General features: G+C 48.0%; 1 protein-coding gene across 1 annotated transcript in view; it reads left to right on the top strand.

The window, feature by feature from the left end:
* EDEM1 (ER degradation enhancing alpha-mannosidase like protein 1) overlaps positions 1-12358 on the top strand; it is a 30446-nt gene extending 18088 nt beyond the window's left edge. Inside the window, exons 8-12 of the mRNA XM_025922171.2 lie at positions 402-572; positions 2664-2737; positions 3584-3680; positions 5786-5989; positions 8511-12358. Of these exons, the coding sequence (XP_025777956.2) occupies positions 402-572; positions 2664-2737; positions 3584-3680; positions 5786-5989; positions 8511-8600 (636 nt within the window). The 3' untranslated portion in view covers positions 8601-12358. The remainder of the gene's footprint in view (positions 1-401; positions 573-2663; positions 2738-3583; positions 3681-5785; positions 5990-8510) is intronic.
* Positions 12359-12849: the final 491 nt, after the last annotated feature.

Raw genomic sequence — 12849 nt, 5'->3', positions numbered from 1 at the left:
TCCTCCGGATTTGGGAGCTTATTAGCACAATATGTCTTGATTATTCTGTTTGTGAGATTAGTCCCCAGAATGTTGAACAGAGCCACAGGAAGCAAGCACAAACCATGGTAAAAAAGTAACCGTATGTGATTTTTGGATCATCTGTCTCTTAATTGTTTATTCTTTGTTCATTGGTACAGTTAACCTGCTGTCCTGTGCAGTTCACATCAGTTTGGTGTTGATGGTCACATAGGGAGGGCATCCTTTTCTCTGGGCTGCTACTTTCGGGTTGGTTTAGTCTCCACCTGTGTTTGTAGGACAGATGAGAACTGGTGGGCAGAGGGAGAGCCCAGGGCCTCTGTGTTCTGCCTTGCCACGCTGAGAAAAGTGTCTTAGCCTAGTGACCTGTGTCTGCTCCTCAGGTTCTGATAGGAGATGTGGAAGATGCCATCTGCCTCCATGCCTTTTACTACGCCATATGGAAACGCTACGGGGCCCTCCCTGAGAGGTATAACTGGCAGCTACAGGCCCCTGACGTGCTCTTCTACCCGCTGAGACCGGAGTTAGTGGAATCTACGTATCTACTGTACCAGGTACTAGGCTTTGTTGACCAGTAGTTTGTGTTTAAATGCTAGCAGGACTCGTAGCAGTTGGGTTTTAGCACACATTTACTTATTGGTGGAGAATTGTGCTCTTCATAGTGACTCTGATACAGCTACTGCCTGACCGTGGGCTTGTCAGTGTTCCACGTGGTCATGGTCCCACAGGACAGAGAAGGCATCTGCGGCCACACGCGTCGTTGAGTCTAACCTTCTGCAAAGCTGAGCATGCCCGTACCATAGGACTTTTCTCTCACGCCCTCAAACATTAGAGAGGATTTAGTACTTGGTGTTTACCGGATCTGTTTGGCCAGATAACTCTTTTTTGGGCTACAGTTCTGTACTCATGCACGGTGGAACCCTGGTCTGTGTAATAATTATTCAGACAAAAGGAATTCTTATTCTTGGTAAAGGGAATCCTCTGGGATTCATCTGAATGCCTATTTTTGTTTAACGCTTAAAAAAAAGTATAGCATTCATTTTTCCATGCAATTCAGTGCCAGAGGGAATGTCACTTTAACTGTGAGGTCTGCCCTGCAGGCTGAGGCAGGTATTTGTCTGTCTGTGCACACGGAGCATCTGCACATGTTCACAGGTCCTGCAGCTTTCTACAGAGATGGCCTTCAGTGCACTTCAGTAGACCTGTAATAGACGCCCACGGTGGGCAAGCCCTCACAAGAAGATACTTAGTTTCATGACTTCTGAGAGTAGGATTAAGACTCTGGTTTAGGGGCGCCTGGGTGGCGCAGTCGGTTAAGCGTCCGACTTCAGCCAGGTCACGATCTCGCGGTCTGTGAGTTCGAGCCCCGCGTCGGGCTCTGGGCTGATGGCTCGGAGCCTGGAGCCTGTTTCCGATTCTGTGCCTCCCTCTCTCTCTGCCCCTCCCCCGTTCATGCTCTGTCTCTCTCTGTCCCAAAAATAAATAAACGTTGAAAAAAAAAAATTAAAAAAAAAAAAAAAAAAAGACTCTGGTTTAGATTTATTAAAATAATAATAATAACGCTAAAGCCTTGCCCTTTGCTTCTAGATGAAAAAAGGGAGAAATGCTATGAACCTGGTCATACATAGTCCTTGAGTGTAAAGAGAGCCCTCGTGAGTTTTAGATGACCTCTCAGACAAGGAAGAGATAGCCTCTGAGCTGGCTTCTCTGAGCTGGGTGGGCGGTCAGGCTGCACGTGCTGTGAGGAAGTCATGCCTCGAACCGCTCGAGTCCTCCTCCTAAGCTGCCTGAGTCCTCCCCCTCAGTTTAGGTCTGTTGCCTCTGGGTTTACACCTCTTGATTTCTGTCCTTGCGTCTTTCCTGTTTTCAGCTTCTTCCTCGCGTTGCCTGTTCTCTCAGAATCCACAGAAATGTCTGGCTTCGTGTCCCTGCCTTCTGAGCCATCTCCCTGTCCTCCCCTTACGCGCAGCCTGCTACCTTCCTAGCGGTTTGCATTTGCTGCTGCAGGTTGGCACTGGGCACGACTTAAAGGCGATCCCTAACTTTTAAACCGTCTGTGGGGTACAGGTCTCATCTTCTCAGAGAATTGTTTTCCTAAAGAAACCGTCTGCAAGCATGTGACAGCAGAGTAAGGAGCCCCAGGGACTAGGTTCTCAGGGCAGCTGGAGAGAAAAGTGTGGGGGCCTCCTGTGTGAAAGCCTTCTTGTTCCTGTTAGCTTTTCCCGGGAAGGCCCTAAGTGGATTGGGGGCAAGATCCTGCTTCCCTGGGCCTGCATCTTAAGTTGCTAGAGAGTTCCGAGGCAAGATAGAATTAGATTGGTTCTCCCAAGTGGTACTGTCCGTGAGGCATTATTTCTGATCACGACGGGGATCAGGGGCGCCCAAGCAGGGTATTGGTCTGCCCTCAGACAGATTGTCTTAGCCCTGGTTAAGGTGAAACACATTGTAGATGCACTTTGACGTGAGCAATGGAACACCTTAGTCCTGTTACATTTGCGACCCTTCCAGATAAAGTGAGCTGGGCGCTGCACCTGCTTTCGGCCAGTGACTCACCTGCTCGGGAGATTCCTGCAGTCGCTGTGATGTTTGTTGATGGCATGTTTTCCAGGCCCTTGCTGGATCACATTCTCTCGTGTTCTCTCTAGGCAACCAAGAATCCCTTCTACCTCCATGTAGGAATGGATATCCTGCAGAGTCTGGAAAAGTACACAAAAGTCAAGTTAGTTTTCTAAGTTCCTTCCTTTTTTCTGGCCCTTTTGATTTATTTTCAGTCGTTTTGGGGAAATATTTCACTTTGCACTTTAATTTATAAAACAGGTCAGTACTGTTCTGTAGGGAAATTGCCTATTGTTTGTGTGGCAGGACTGGTCCATTATAATGGGAATTACTTTTTATTACCTTTTTTTTTCCCCTGTAAGGTTCCAGCAGACTATGTATGTTCTTTTTAGTAATTTATTTTCCCTAGTTATACAAATACATGTGCTAAAAAGTTTAGGGAGTACAGAAAACATGGAGGTAGAATATTATCACTGTATTCTCCACGTGCAGATAACCACAGTCCACATTTAAGTGTATATACTTTTTTATATATTTATATGCATAATGTGTTTATGTGTGTGTATATAAAAAAATCTCTATATTTCAGTTTTGTGACCTGCCTTTTCACCTAGCAGTATAAGTATTTTCTTACAAAATAGTATTTTAGACTGTCCAATGATAAGTCAGTTCTACAGGTACTGGGACAAAAAAAATTTCATTCAGTCCTAAATTTGCTGCCTGTCATTTTCTTGGTGTCACATTAAGCACTTGGCATGTCCCATCCACCACCCCCACTCTCTCTTCCCCCTACACCTAACCTGATGATTTAGCAGCCAAGCCACATTTTAATGAATTTGCAAATAATTTCTGGGCTAAAAAAAGGATACCTCTTCAACCTAACCTAATTTGCTTTTCGTATGGCATTTGATAATTTGGTTGATTACTCCAAATTACTATTTTTGCTTTTCAAATCAATAAGCAAGTAGGAAGGAGCAGAGGCAGGACTAACTGGAAAATTGTTTTGTAGGTGTGGGTATGCTACGTTGCATCACGTCATAGATAAATCCAAAGAGGACCGGATGGAGAGCTTCTTTCTCAGCGAGACCTGTAAATACTTGTACTTGGTATGTGTGTTACAGGGTTATAACCAAGAAATGTTTTGTTTTGTTTTTTTTAATGTTTATTTATTTATTTTGAAAGAGAGAGAGAGCAGGGGAGGGGCAGAGAGAGCAGGAGAGAGAGAATCCCAAACAAGCCCCGTGCTGCCAGTGCAGAGCCCGAAATCAAGAGTCTGGGGCTTAACCCCAGGTGCCCCAAGCCAGGAAATGTCGATCACTGCTTGGAGCAAGCATTCATTCAGAGTTCTGTCCAAGCACATACTCCCTGGGCACTGCTCCGGGCTGCACATGTGCTGGCCTGGGGACACAGTACTGTGCACACAAGAGCATATTGCCGTCCTCCACCCTGGTTTCCAGTGCTGTGGTGCTTGGGACAGGTTCCCACGAGGACGAGAGCAGTGTCTGTAGCTCTTATGTCTCTCGATGTGTGTGAGTTTGGCTGAGACCCCCAGCCCGGCTGGCTCTCTGTCCACACACACATACTCTCGTGTGTGCGGAGAGCGACAGAATCACGGGCCCTGGAAGAAACCTTGAAGGGGTCATCTTGTCAGCGTTCATTCTTCCCCTCACGGGAGCTGCTGTCTTTGTGGAGAGGCAGGTGTGACTTGCCTGGATTTTCAGGGTGACTGCATGGCGGGGCAGAGGCTTCAGGCCCGGTCCTGACTCCTTCTTCAGTGCTCTTCCCCCTTCCCTGCTCTCCTCCTGCTCACACGCATGGTGGTGGTGTGTGTGGGTACCTACCTACTGTCCTGCCTTGCCTGCCACTCTACTCACTGTGGCTGCATACCAAAGGCTGCTTCCTCAGGGCACAGAGTGTCAGGGTCCCTGGTGGGGAAACAGTGAGGGGGCCGACATTCAAAGGTAATCGAGCAGTGGTGATAGGCTGTGTTATTGAGGCCGCTGGTTCCCAGGCCCCGGGGCCAGCTGGATCAGAATCACCCTGGGGCCCTTGTTAAAATTACAGCCCTGTTGAATCAGAATCTTTACATTTTAGATTCAGAAGTGGGCTCAAGAATCTGTAATTTTGACAAGTGGCTTGTGATTCTGCACAAAGCCAGGGTTTGGACCTTCCAGTCTAATCTGGTGTGACTTCACAGAAGACTGCAGAGGGGGCGTGTCCACTAGCAGGCCACATGGCCCATGGCATGATGGCTGTCCTGCTGTCAGACCCCCGTGGGGGCCTAGGTCTCCCTGTCAGAGCACGCCTTGGACTTGGAGCCATGCTGGCCGCTGCAGGCTGATGGGAGCCCTGCACGCATCCCTGTCCAGCAGCCATTGGTGCGTGGGGTGTGCACTAGAGTGAGTGAGGGAGATCCCCTAGGCCATTCTAGAGGAAAGAGCTCAGGGTCTGGGGCCAGAAAACCTAGGCCTACCACACTCTTCCTTAGCTGTGGAAACAGACCAGCCATGCTGAGTCTTTCCTTATCTGTAGAATACTTCAGGTGACTGTAAGGTTTCTTACGTCACAGAGATTCCTGTTCTGAGAGTTGGCTCATTTAGCATTTAGTGGACATCTGCCTTCTCCACCCACCGACCTGTCCCCTCTTCGGTTAGGTGTTCTTTCTGGACACTCCTGCTGCACGCCTCCTGTTGAAGGAGGGCACTGCCCTGTGTGCCTCTGTCCTCAGGGTCTGGCCCGTGCCAGAAGCAATGGGATGGTGGTACAGGGTCAGGCTCTGTGCCACACCCTGGGATAGGGTGAAGGCGTGTGCGTCCTTCCTTCCAGCATTTTCCGGTTAGGGCCTAGGTGTGTGTGAGGTGGGTGGTGGTTCTAGAATTCCAGTGTCAGAACTCTCAGGGGAGCCTTGGAGGGGAGATCATCCTGAGAGCTTTTACAGACTATGCAAGTTTGGATCTCATCCCTCAGATTTCTCAGTCTTTAGGTCTGAGCAGGGTGGGATGGGATGGGAGACATTCAGGCATTTGTGTTTAAACAAAACTGGTGATTCTGTTTGCAGCCAGAATTGGGAACCACCTTTTCACCCATTTGTTGCTGAAAAGCCTGAGGACCCAGCAAATTCTGCTCCCTGAGTAGTCTGGGACACTGTCTCTGGAGTTAGTTCCCAAAGTGCTACAGTTACATTTCTTTTCTTTTTTTCCTTTCCCACCAGCTATTTGATGAGGAGAATCCAGTCCACAAATCTGGAACCAAATACATGTTTACAACTGAGGGACACATTGTATCTGTGGACAAACATCTTCGGGAATCACCCTGGAAGGAATTCTTTTCTGAAGACGGAGGGCAGAACCAAGAGGGAAAGTCTGTGCACAGGCCTAAATCTCCTGAGTTAAAAGTCATCAATTCCAGCTCCAATGTAAGTGGCTTTCTCCAGTGGTGGTTTCTGTGCGGAAGAGGAGAAAATAATACAAATTGGTCATTTAGAGTCCCTGACAGAAGATTGGTGGCACACTGAGACTGGGTCATCTGAGAAGAGTTTCACGAAAGACCCTGAAGGTAGATAGTGTAGATAGCATCAGGGCGCAGGGAACCATGGGAGCAGTGCCTCATTGTCCTAGCTGCAGGGGCTCGTGGCTCCAGGAACCGGGGTGGGGAGAGGTGTGCTGGAGGGGGCAGTCTCCTGGCAGAAGCCATATTCCGAGCTGGCCTCAGTGACCTTGCAGGAAGGGAGCCAGCGGAGTAAACACTGACCATTGTGCTTCCTTCTAATCTGCTGGAGCCCCTCCTTGGCTGTGCGCACCAGAAGGCAGAGGCCACTGCGACCTTTCGACCTCTGGGTATAATCTGCCAGCTTGGCCTCTGGCACCAGAGCAGGATGGGGAAGGAGAGTGATTTGGAAGGACAAAAGGAAGAGATCCAGCCAAATCACTGAGCAGCAGGGGAGGAAAAAAACGCAGTCATAAGTCATCCTGATTTTTAATGAAATGCTCTTTGAGGTGCAGAAGAACCCAGTTTCATTTAAAGCAGGGTTTCACTAAGCATGCCTCCCTCCATCATCCTGGTAAGTACTGGGAAAGATTTGGAAACGAGTCCTGGAGTTTCTGGTAGGAGTCCTAGGTTAGTTGTGTTGGTTTGAAGCATATAGGATGGTTTGTAAGCGAGGATGCGGAAAGAGGCATCAGTCGAAATACCAAACCACGTTACCCCACGGTGCAGTGGATGCCACCTGTCTTCCCAGAAAAAGCCTCTATTGTCAAGATTCCTACCACCCAGCCCCACACTGCCTTGGTGAGGGACACCCCTTCATCCCAGGCTCCTTAATGGTCCTGCTGAAGGTCTTTACCATCAGTCTGTGAACTGTGTGGACAGCCCAGCACAGAAGTGAGTCCCCCAAATCTCTGTAAGGCCGTGGAGTGTAGGTTAGGTGAATACGGGCCTAATTGAGAAGGAAAGGGGAGCAGGAGAGTTAGGAGGACAGAGATATTAATAAGTCACCTTTTGCATGTAATGCTTACCGTTGCCCAGGCCCCTTTTCCAGGTGGTCGTGTGGGTGAATTTCTCACAGCAGCCTTGTGAGGTTAGGTGCTTGGTATCCCCACTCGACAAGTGGAGAAAGGGAGGCACAGAGAGATTCAGGTTGCGAGGTGGAGGCAGGAGATGGACTGGAAGGAGACAGTTGGCTCATCTGTTGGCGCATCCCAGGGGCCCCAGTGGGCTCCCCGCCCCGGGTGTTTGTCACTAAGGCACCGCGTGCGTGAAGTGCTGGTGAAACAGAGAGGAGCTAGTCTCCCAGGGAAGATAAAAATAGGCTTCATCATGGAGGCTGCTTTTCAGAAGTTCCTAGAAGGGTGAGGAGAAGCTTCCCAGGAAGGGGTGTTCAGGCAGCAGGAATAGCACCTACAGATGCCTGGCTGGGGAGCTTTGGGACCCACTGAAGGGCCTGCTGGCCTTGATCTCACGAGGATGGGGAGTAGGGCATGGGGGAGTCAAGTTCAGAGCAGTGAGTGGGAGTGTGTGTCTTTGGGGACAAGTGTGTAATGAACGGATGTTTGCAGACAAATGCGTTTGGTTTACAGACTCGCACCTCATTTGAGGGGGTAAAAAGCTCTCTCAAGCATTTAGGTTTTAGCTGTGGATCCAAGAACCATAAACTCAGAAAAACCACCCACAGCTGACTTGAACAACGCAGGTCTGAACTGCATGCGGGTGTTTTTTGATAAATACGGTGCGGTCCTGCAAGTGTATTTTCTCTTCCTTATGGTTTTCCTAGTAACATTTTCTATTCTGTAGCTTATTTTAATGTAAGAATGGAGTATGTAATACACACACCATACAAAATTCGTGTTCATTGACTGTTGTTACCAGTAAGGCTTCCAGTCAACCGTGGGCTGTTGGTTGGTAGGGAAGCAGAAGTTACATGTGGGTTTTTGACCGCTCTGGGGGGCCGTGCCCCAAGCCCTGCAATGTTCAAGGGCCAGTTGTGTTTTCAAATAGCCGAGGTGTTTTCTGAAATTCTGGGTGGATTAAATGAAGGCCCCAAGGGGATGAACTTTTCGTCCCGGTCACTCTGCCCTTGGGCACATGTCCTTTAGCTGCCCTGAGTCTCCATTTCTTCACTTGGGAAGACATTAAATTATATCAGTGGTCCTCACCTGGTGTGGTTTTCTCCTCACAGAGGAGGTTTTCTCCTCTGTTCAATGGAACAGAGTCTGGAGACAATCTTGGTTGTCACACTAGGGGAGCAGGGGCTTGGGGGCGTCTAGCGGGAGACAGCAGGGACGCTGCTAACCATCCCGCGGCGCACAAGATGGCCCCCATGACAACGGTGTGCAGATTGACAAACCCTGGTTTAGGTCATCCACCTGCGTTTCCTGGGCAATTAATACCTGGATTTTTAATTCCAAGTTGACAGTTTTCCTCTTCTGTTTCCTTCCTAGTGCAATCGTGTTCCTGACGAGAGGAGATACTCCCTGCCCTTAAAGAGCATCTACATGAGACAGATTGACCAGATGGTTGGCCTGATTTGAGGTGCTCCCCTCCGTGTGGCCGCATCGGAAACTGGACGTAAACAGCTGAACCCAGGCCATGCCGAGATACGTTCTGAAGTGGAAGTGGGTGGCAGTCTGGCCGTCCACGACGGTGTTGGCATTTCCGGCTGGCTCCGCACACACGTCTAGCAGAATCGTGCATACGCTATATTTCTCTTCTGTTCAATAAAACGCCCTGTTTTTCTTAAGGATATAATTGGAAGTAAGAAGGTACACAGAAGTTGGCTTCCTATGACATGCTGATTTCCTAAGCACAGTGTGGACGGGGCATCTTTGGATGGATTTTCCTAGCCTCACCCTTTGGAATCCAACGAGTGTGTTCCCGTCTCCGGCACTTGTGACTGCAGTATTGCTACCTCTCTGTTAGGGGACTGTGAACGAAATTTCCGTGCAAAGGGCCTGAGGTTCATCCCTATTTATTGCATTTTGTTATCCTTTCTCTCTCTCACTAGATAATTGGGCTCTCCCTCCACCTATGATTTGGGATCGCATGGGGGAAAACCCCCGAGTTATTCATTTGCATCCCCAGTAATCTTCACAGTGTTACGAGTTAATTGCTCATGAATAACTTTGACCTGAATTTCAAAAGGCAGTCTCTTAAGTTGTCACAAGGCAAGATCTTTTGGACGGTGTATTACATTTATTTTGAACTTACCTGAGGAGCTCCTGTAGTTCCATAACCAGGTGCCTTTTAGGGGGAGAGAAATACCTAAGAATGTCTGGGCTTCCCTCTGTGTTGTATATACTAACCAAGGATTCTCAGTTCTGACCGTGTTTGGGTTAGAATTGTGTTTTGTTTTTGTTTTCTGTGTCTAGTGCCAATTAGCTAAGTCAGGGAGGAAGAAATGATCAGATGACTCTCCGGTCCCCTTGAGCCGTTTCTCTGTGTAACACAGGCGTTAGATTAGTGCCTTATTCGATTTTGGTGGGGGCTGCTGGTCGTCACAGCTGCTGGCACGCTTGTAACAGGCTTGTTTTGTATCGCCACATGGTGGGACCACAGTGAAAGGGGGATGGGATGGGTATTACGAAGACTGGAAAATTCTTGGCCGGTCCTTGACTTTCAGCCTGATATTTTTAAGCCAACCTACATCAGGAGGAAGTTGTGCTCAAACGCCTTCTTTGTTGTTGTTTTCTTAGCCAGAACAGAAGTATCTGTCTTTGAACTTACACTGAATACTCATACGAAGCAGAGGTGGATTTGAACCCCTAGCCTGGCTTCGTGTAACATCTGAGGTTGAAATGAACCCCAGTAGAAAGGCTGGGAAGTCTCTTGAACACCTCCACCCTCACCTGTCATGTTGTGCACCTGTCCCTGCTTGCACACTTCCAACGATTTCCCGTTCATCTTTTTAAAACTAGAAGTGTGGTCTAAGCCATTGCATATCAGTCAAAGGGAAAGATTTTATTCCTTCTTGAAAATTTAAGTGTTACTGTTTTTTTTGTTTTTTTTTGTTTTTTTTTTTAAGACAGAATTCAGTTCTTGGAGATTTTTAAAAAAAGGATTTTCAGTAATAAATGTGTCACCTCTACCTTTTAAATATTTACTATGCAAATTGTTTTAAAGTAAACACAATCAAATGCTTCTGTCTTAACTTGTTTCTTCTTTTCAGAGGCATTCTCTTTATCGACCTTGTCTTATCTACTGAATAGAAAATTTTCTTTGAGAATATATTTTAATTGTTTTCTTTGACTCAGTCAAATCAAAATGCCGCATTTACAGACACATGTGCACACAGGCCCGAGCGTCCCTGTAGCTCTTCTCCGGGCACATTGACGTGGGACTATAAATGGCCCATTTGGGAGGATGGGGCACATCAGGGAGGAAAGTGGGTCCTCCATGCATCTGCCCTCTCTCGTGGCCTTGCTGGGTTCCCTCTCCAGCTTCTGTGACAACACTGATGTGTGGCATTCTGACATCACCCTCTCCTCCAGGCCCTTAACCTGTCACCTGCTCTGGTGTTGCAGCCCCCTCGTGCTCAGGAGTGGGGATGTGTGCCTGAGTGCTGCTGATGTACCCCAGGGGCTGGAGGTGGCCCGGGAGGTGTCTTGCACGGAGTCAAGACCCTCTTGCCTTTTGGGCACTGCCTTGTACTAGTTGGCGAGCCTGAGGGTGAGCGACATACTGTGTGGACTCATCCTGGTGGTTGAGCTCGCAGACTGCCCGGTCCAGAGTGATGCTGCCTAGTCCATGCTCTGTGGGGCTACAGATGAGCGCCTAGTGCCAGCCCCGAAACGAAGGTTCTTTGAGCCAACTTCAAAACTTGCTCGTGTTCTGGTTGGAGATCAGAATGCCCATAGCTGTGTTACATCTTGCAGGGCTTTTGCTGTGTCTTTTATTCTGTGTCGCAGGATATGGGGTAGAGAAAGGCGGAGGGGGGAGTGCTTTGCCCCAGGACTGCCCTGATTCTGAATGGATGCCATCCTTTGGAACAGCTGGGGGCCTGCATCAACCTCAAGTTCCCCTGTGTAGCCAGGGTCTAGAGTCTGCTCTGGTTGACGTGAGGAAGATGGTCTTAACAGAACTGCTGTAGAAAGCTGCCTGGTAGTTAGGCTGGGTGGAGTCTGAATCGCCTCCCACAAAGTTCTAAATCGGTACAGGGCAGGCTCAGTGTGACAGGGAACTCTCATTTCCTGAGGAGTAGGTGACGAAGGAAGTCTGGCTTACAGTTGTGCTGGCTTTTGTGAAGAACCAGCTTCCATTTGCACATCCGTCCTGCCGTTAGTTCCACCGGAACTTGGTCTGTGCGATTGAATCCCAGGTTCTCAGGCCGTCCCGGATCGGGGCGGGGGCACACACACATCACTGAAGTCGTTGTTGTTCATGCACGAAGTGGTGTCTGTGCAGGTGAATTTTAGAGGAGGGTCTGTATACAATCTGAGGGCCTGAACCTGTTTCCCTCACCTTCTGTCCCCTCCCCGACCAAAGAAAGCCTCTTAGCTATTTTCTTAGCTCAGTTTACTGAATGATTGCAGACAGTCATCCTTTGCTTTGGATCTTGTGGAATTAGCATCAGACATCCTTTTCTTCTTTCTGGAGGGCTCCGGGGGTCTTTCTCTTTTGACACTTTCAAACTGAATGGTGAAAAGGTAGGGTGCATGATTGCTCTAACCAGAGTGCCTGAGCAGGGACTTCTGAAGAAAATCTTGGTCTTTCCTTTTCCGTTCCCAGACATCCAGCTCCTTCTCTAGTGCCTGTTCCCTGCAGGGCAGGGACCCTTGTGAAAGAGAGAGGGTGGGCTGGCTGGGTTGTGTGTCCCCAGGCTTTGCAGGGCTCAGGGTTCTGTTCCTGCTTGAGTTTGGACGTGACTCCGGGAAAATGTACCTGTGGAGCTTCCTGATTCCTCACCCCCTTTCCTTCTTTCTGAGAGGCATAGAAATACTATTTTTTAAAAGGTATTTTGTTTTAGTTTTAAATAGCAAAACACAAGCTGCATTTTTATTTATTATGCACAAGAAAGGTAAATCTGTTTTTACAAAAAAATCTGGAGTTGGAAACTCTGGGAAAACCAATTAAAACATACACATGCTTCTCTCTCTGTAATGTGCAATATGCTTTGCAACTATAGATGATATTTTATGTTTAATCTGTAAATAAGAAATGTATTTAAATTAAGAGGGAGCTTTTTGTAAAAGGACCAAATGTTCTTTTATAAATGTACTAAGAAATATCTTGTTCTTAGAAATTTATTAGGATTTTTATGAATAATTTTTATTAAAAGATTCTTTTTTTTTTTTGAATTGTCTTTTTGTTTCTCCTTTATAAACTCACACATACACATTACATGCAGGACAAACCAGGGGGGAAACCCTTTAAAAGGAAACCAAAAAGCCAGATGATAACTTTATTTTGTGTGTTTTTTGTTTTTCATAGCGGAGCCCTGACTAATACCACTCTGTTTTTGTCTGTCACACGTTCCATTTACCTGTCCTTCCCATGTGGGCGAGAGCCACACGTAATGATTTTTGTCCTGTCTCTGCCCTCCTCTCTGCATTAGCCTCCTTTGTCCCAGCCACTGACCTGTTCTCAGTTCTCATTGCCATTTATCTGAGTCTTTCTACGTTCTGGATCCAAGTCTCTGTTATCTTAAGGCAATTCATTCCTGCTGGCCTCCTACAGGTTGAGGTGGGGTAATGGCACATGCGGTCAATGTGGGGGCAGCGGTCTGCGGGAGGCATGAGCCAGGAGGGTTTCAGCAGGACGGCCCCCATCCCTGCAGCTACCTGA

Source organism: Puma concolor, chromosome A2, assembly GCF_028749965.1.
Source record: "Puma concolor isolate L17-30 chromosome A2, mPumCon1.1.hap2, whole genome shotgun sequence".
NCBI classification, from domain to species: Eukaryota; Metazoa; Chordata; class Mammalia; order Carnivora; family Felidae; genus Puma; species Puma concolor.
Note: the sequence above shows the minus strand (reverse complement) of the source record. Positions and strands in the feature narration are given on the sequence as shown.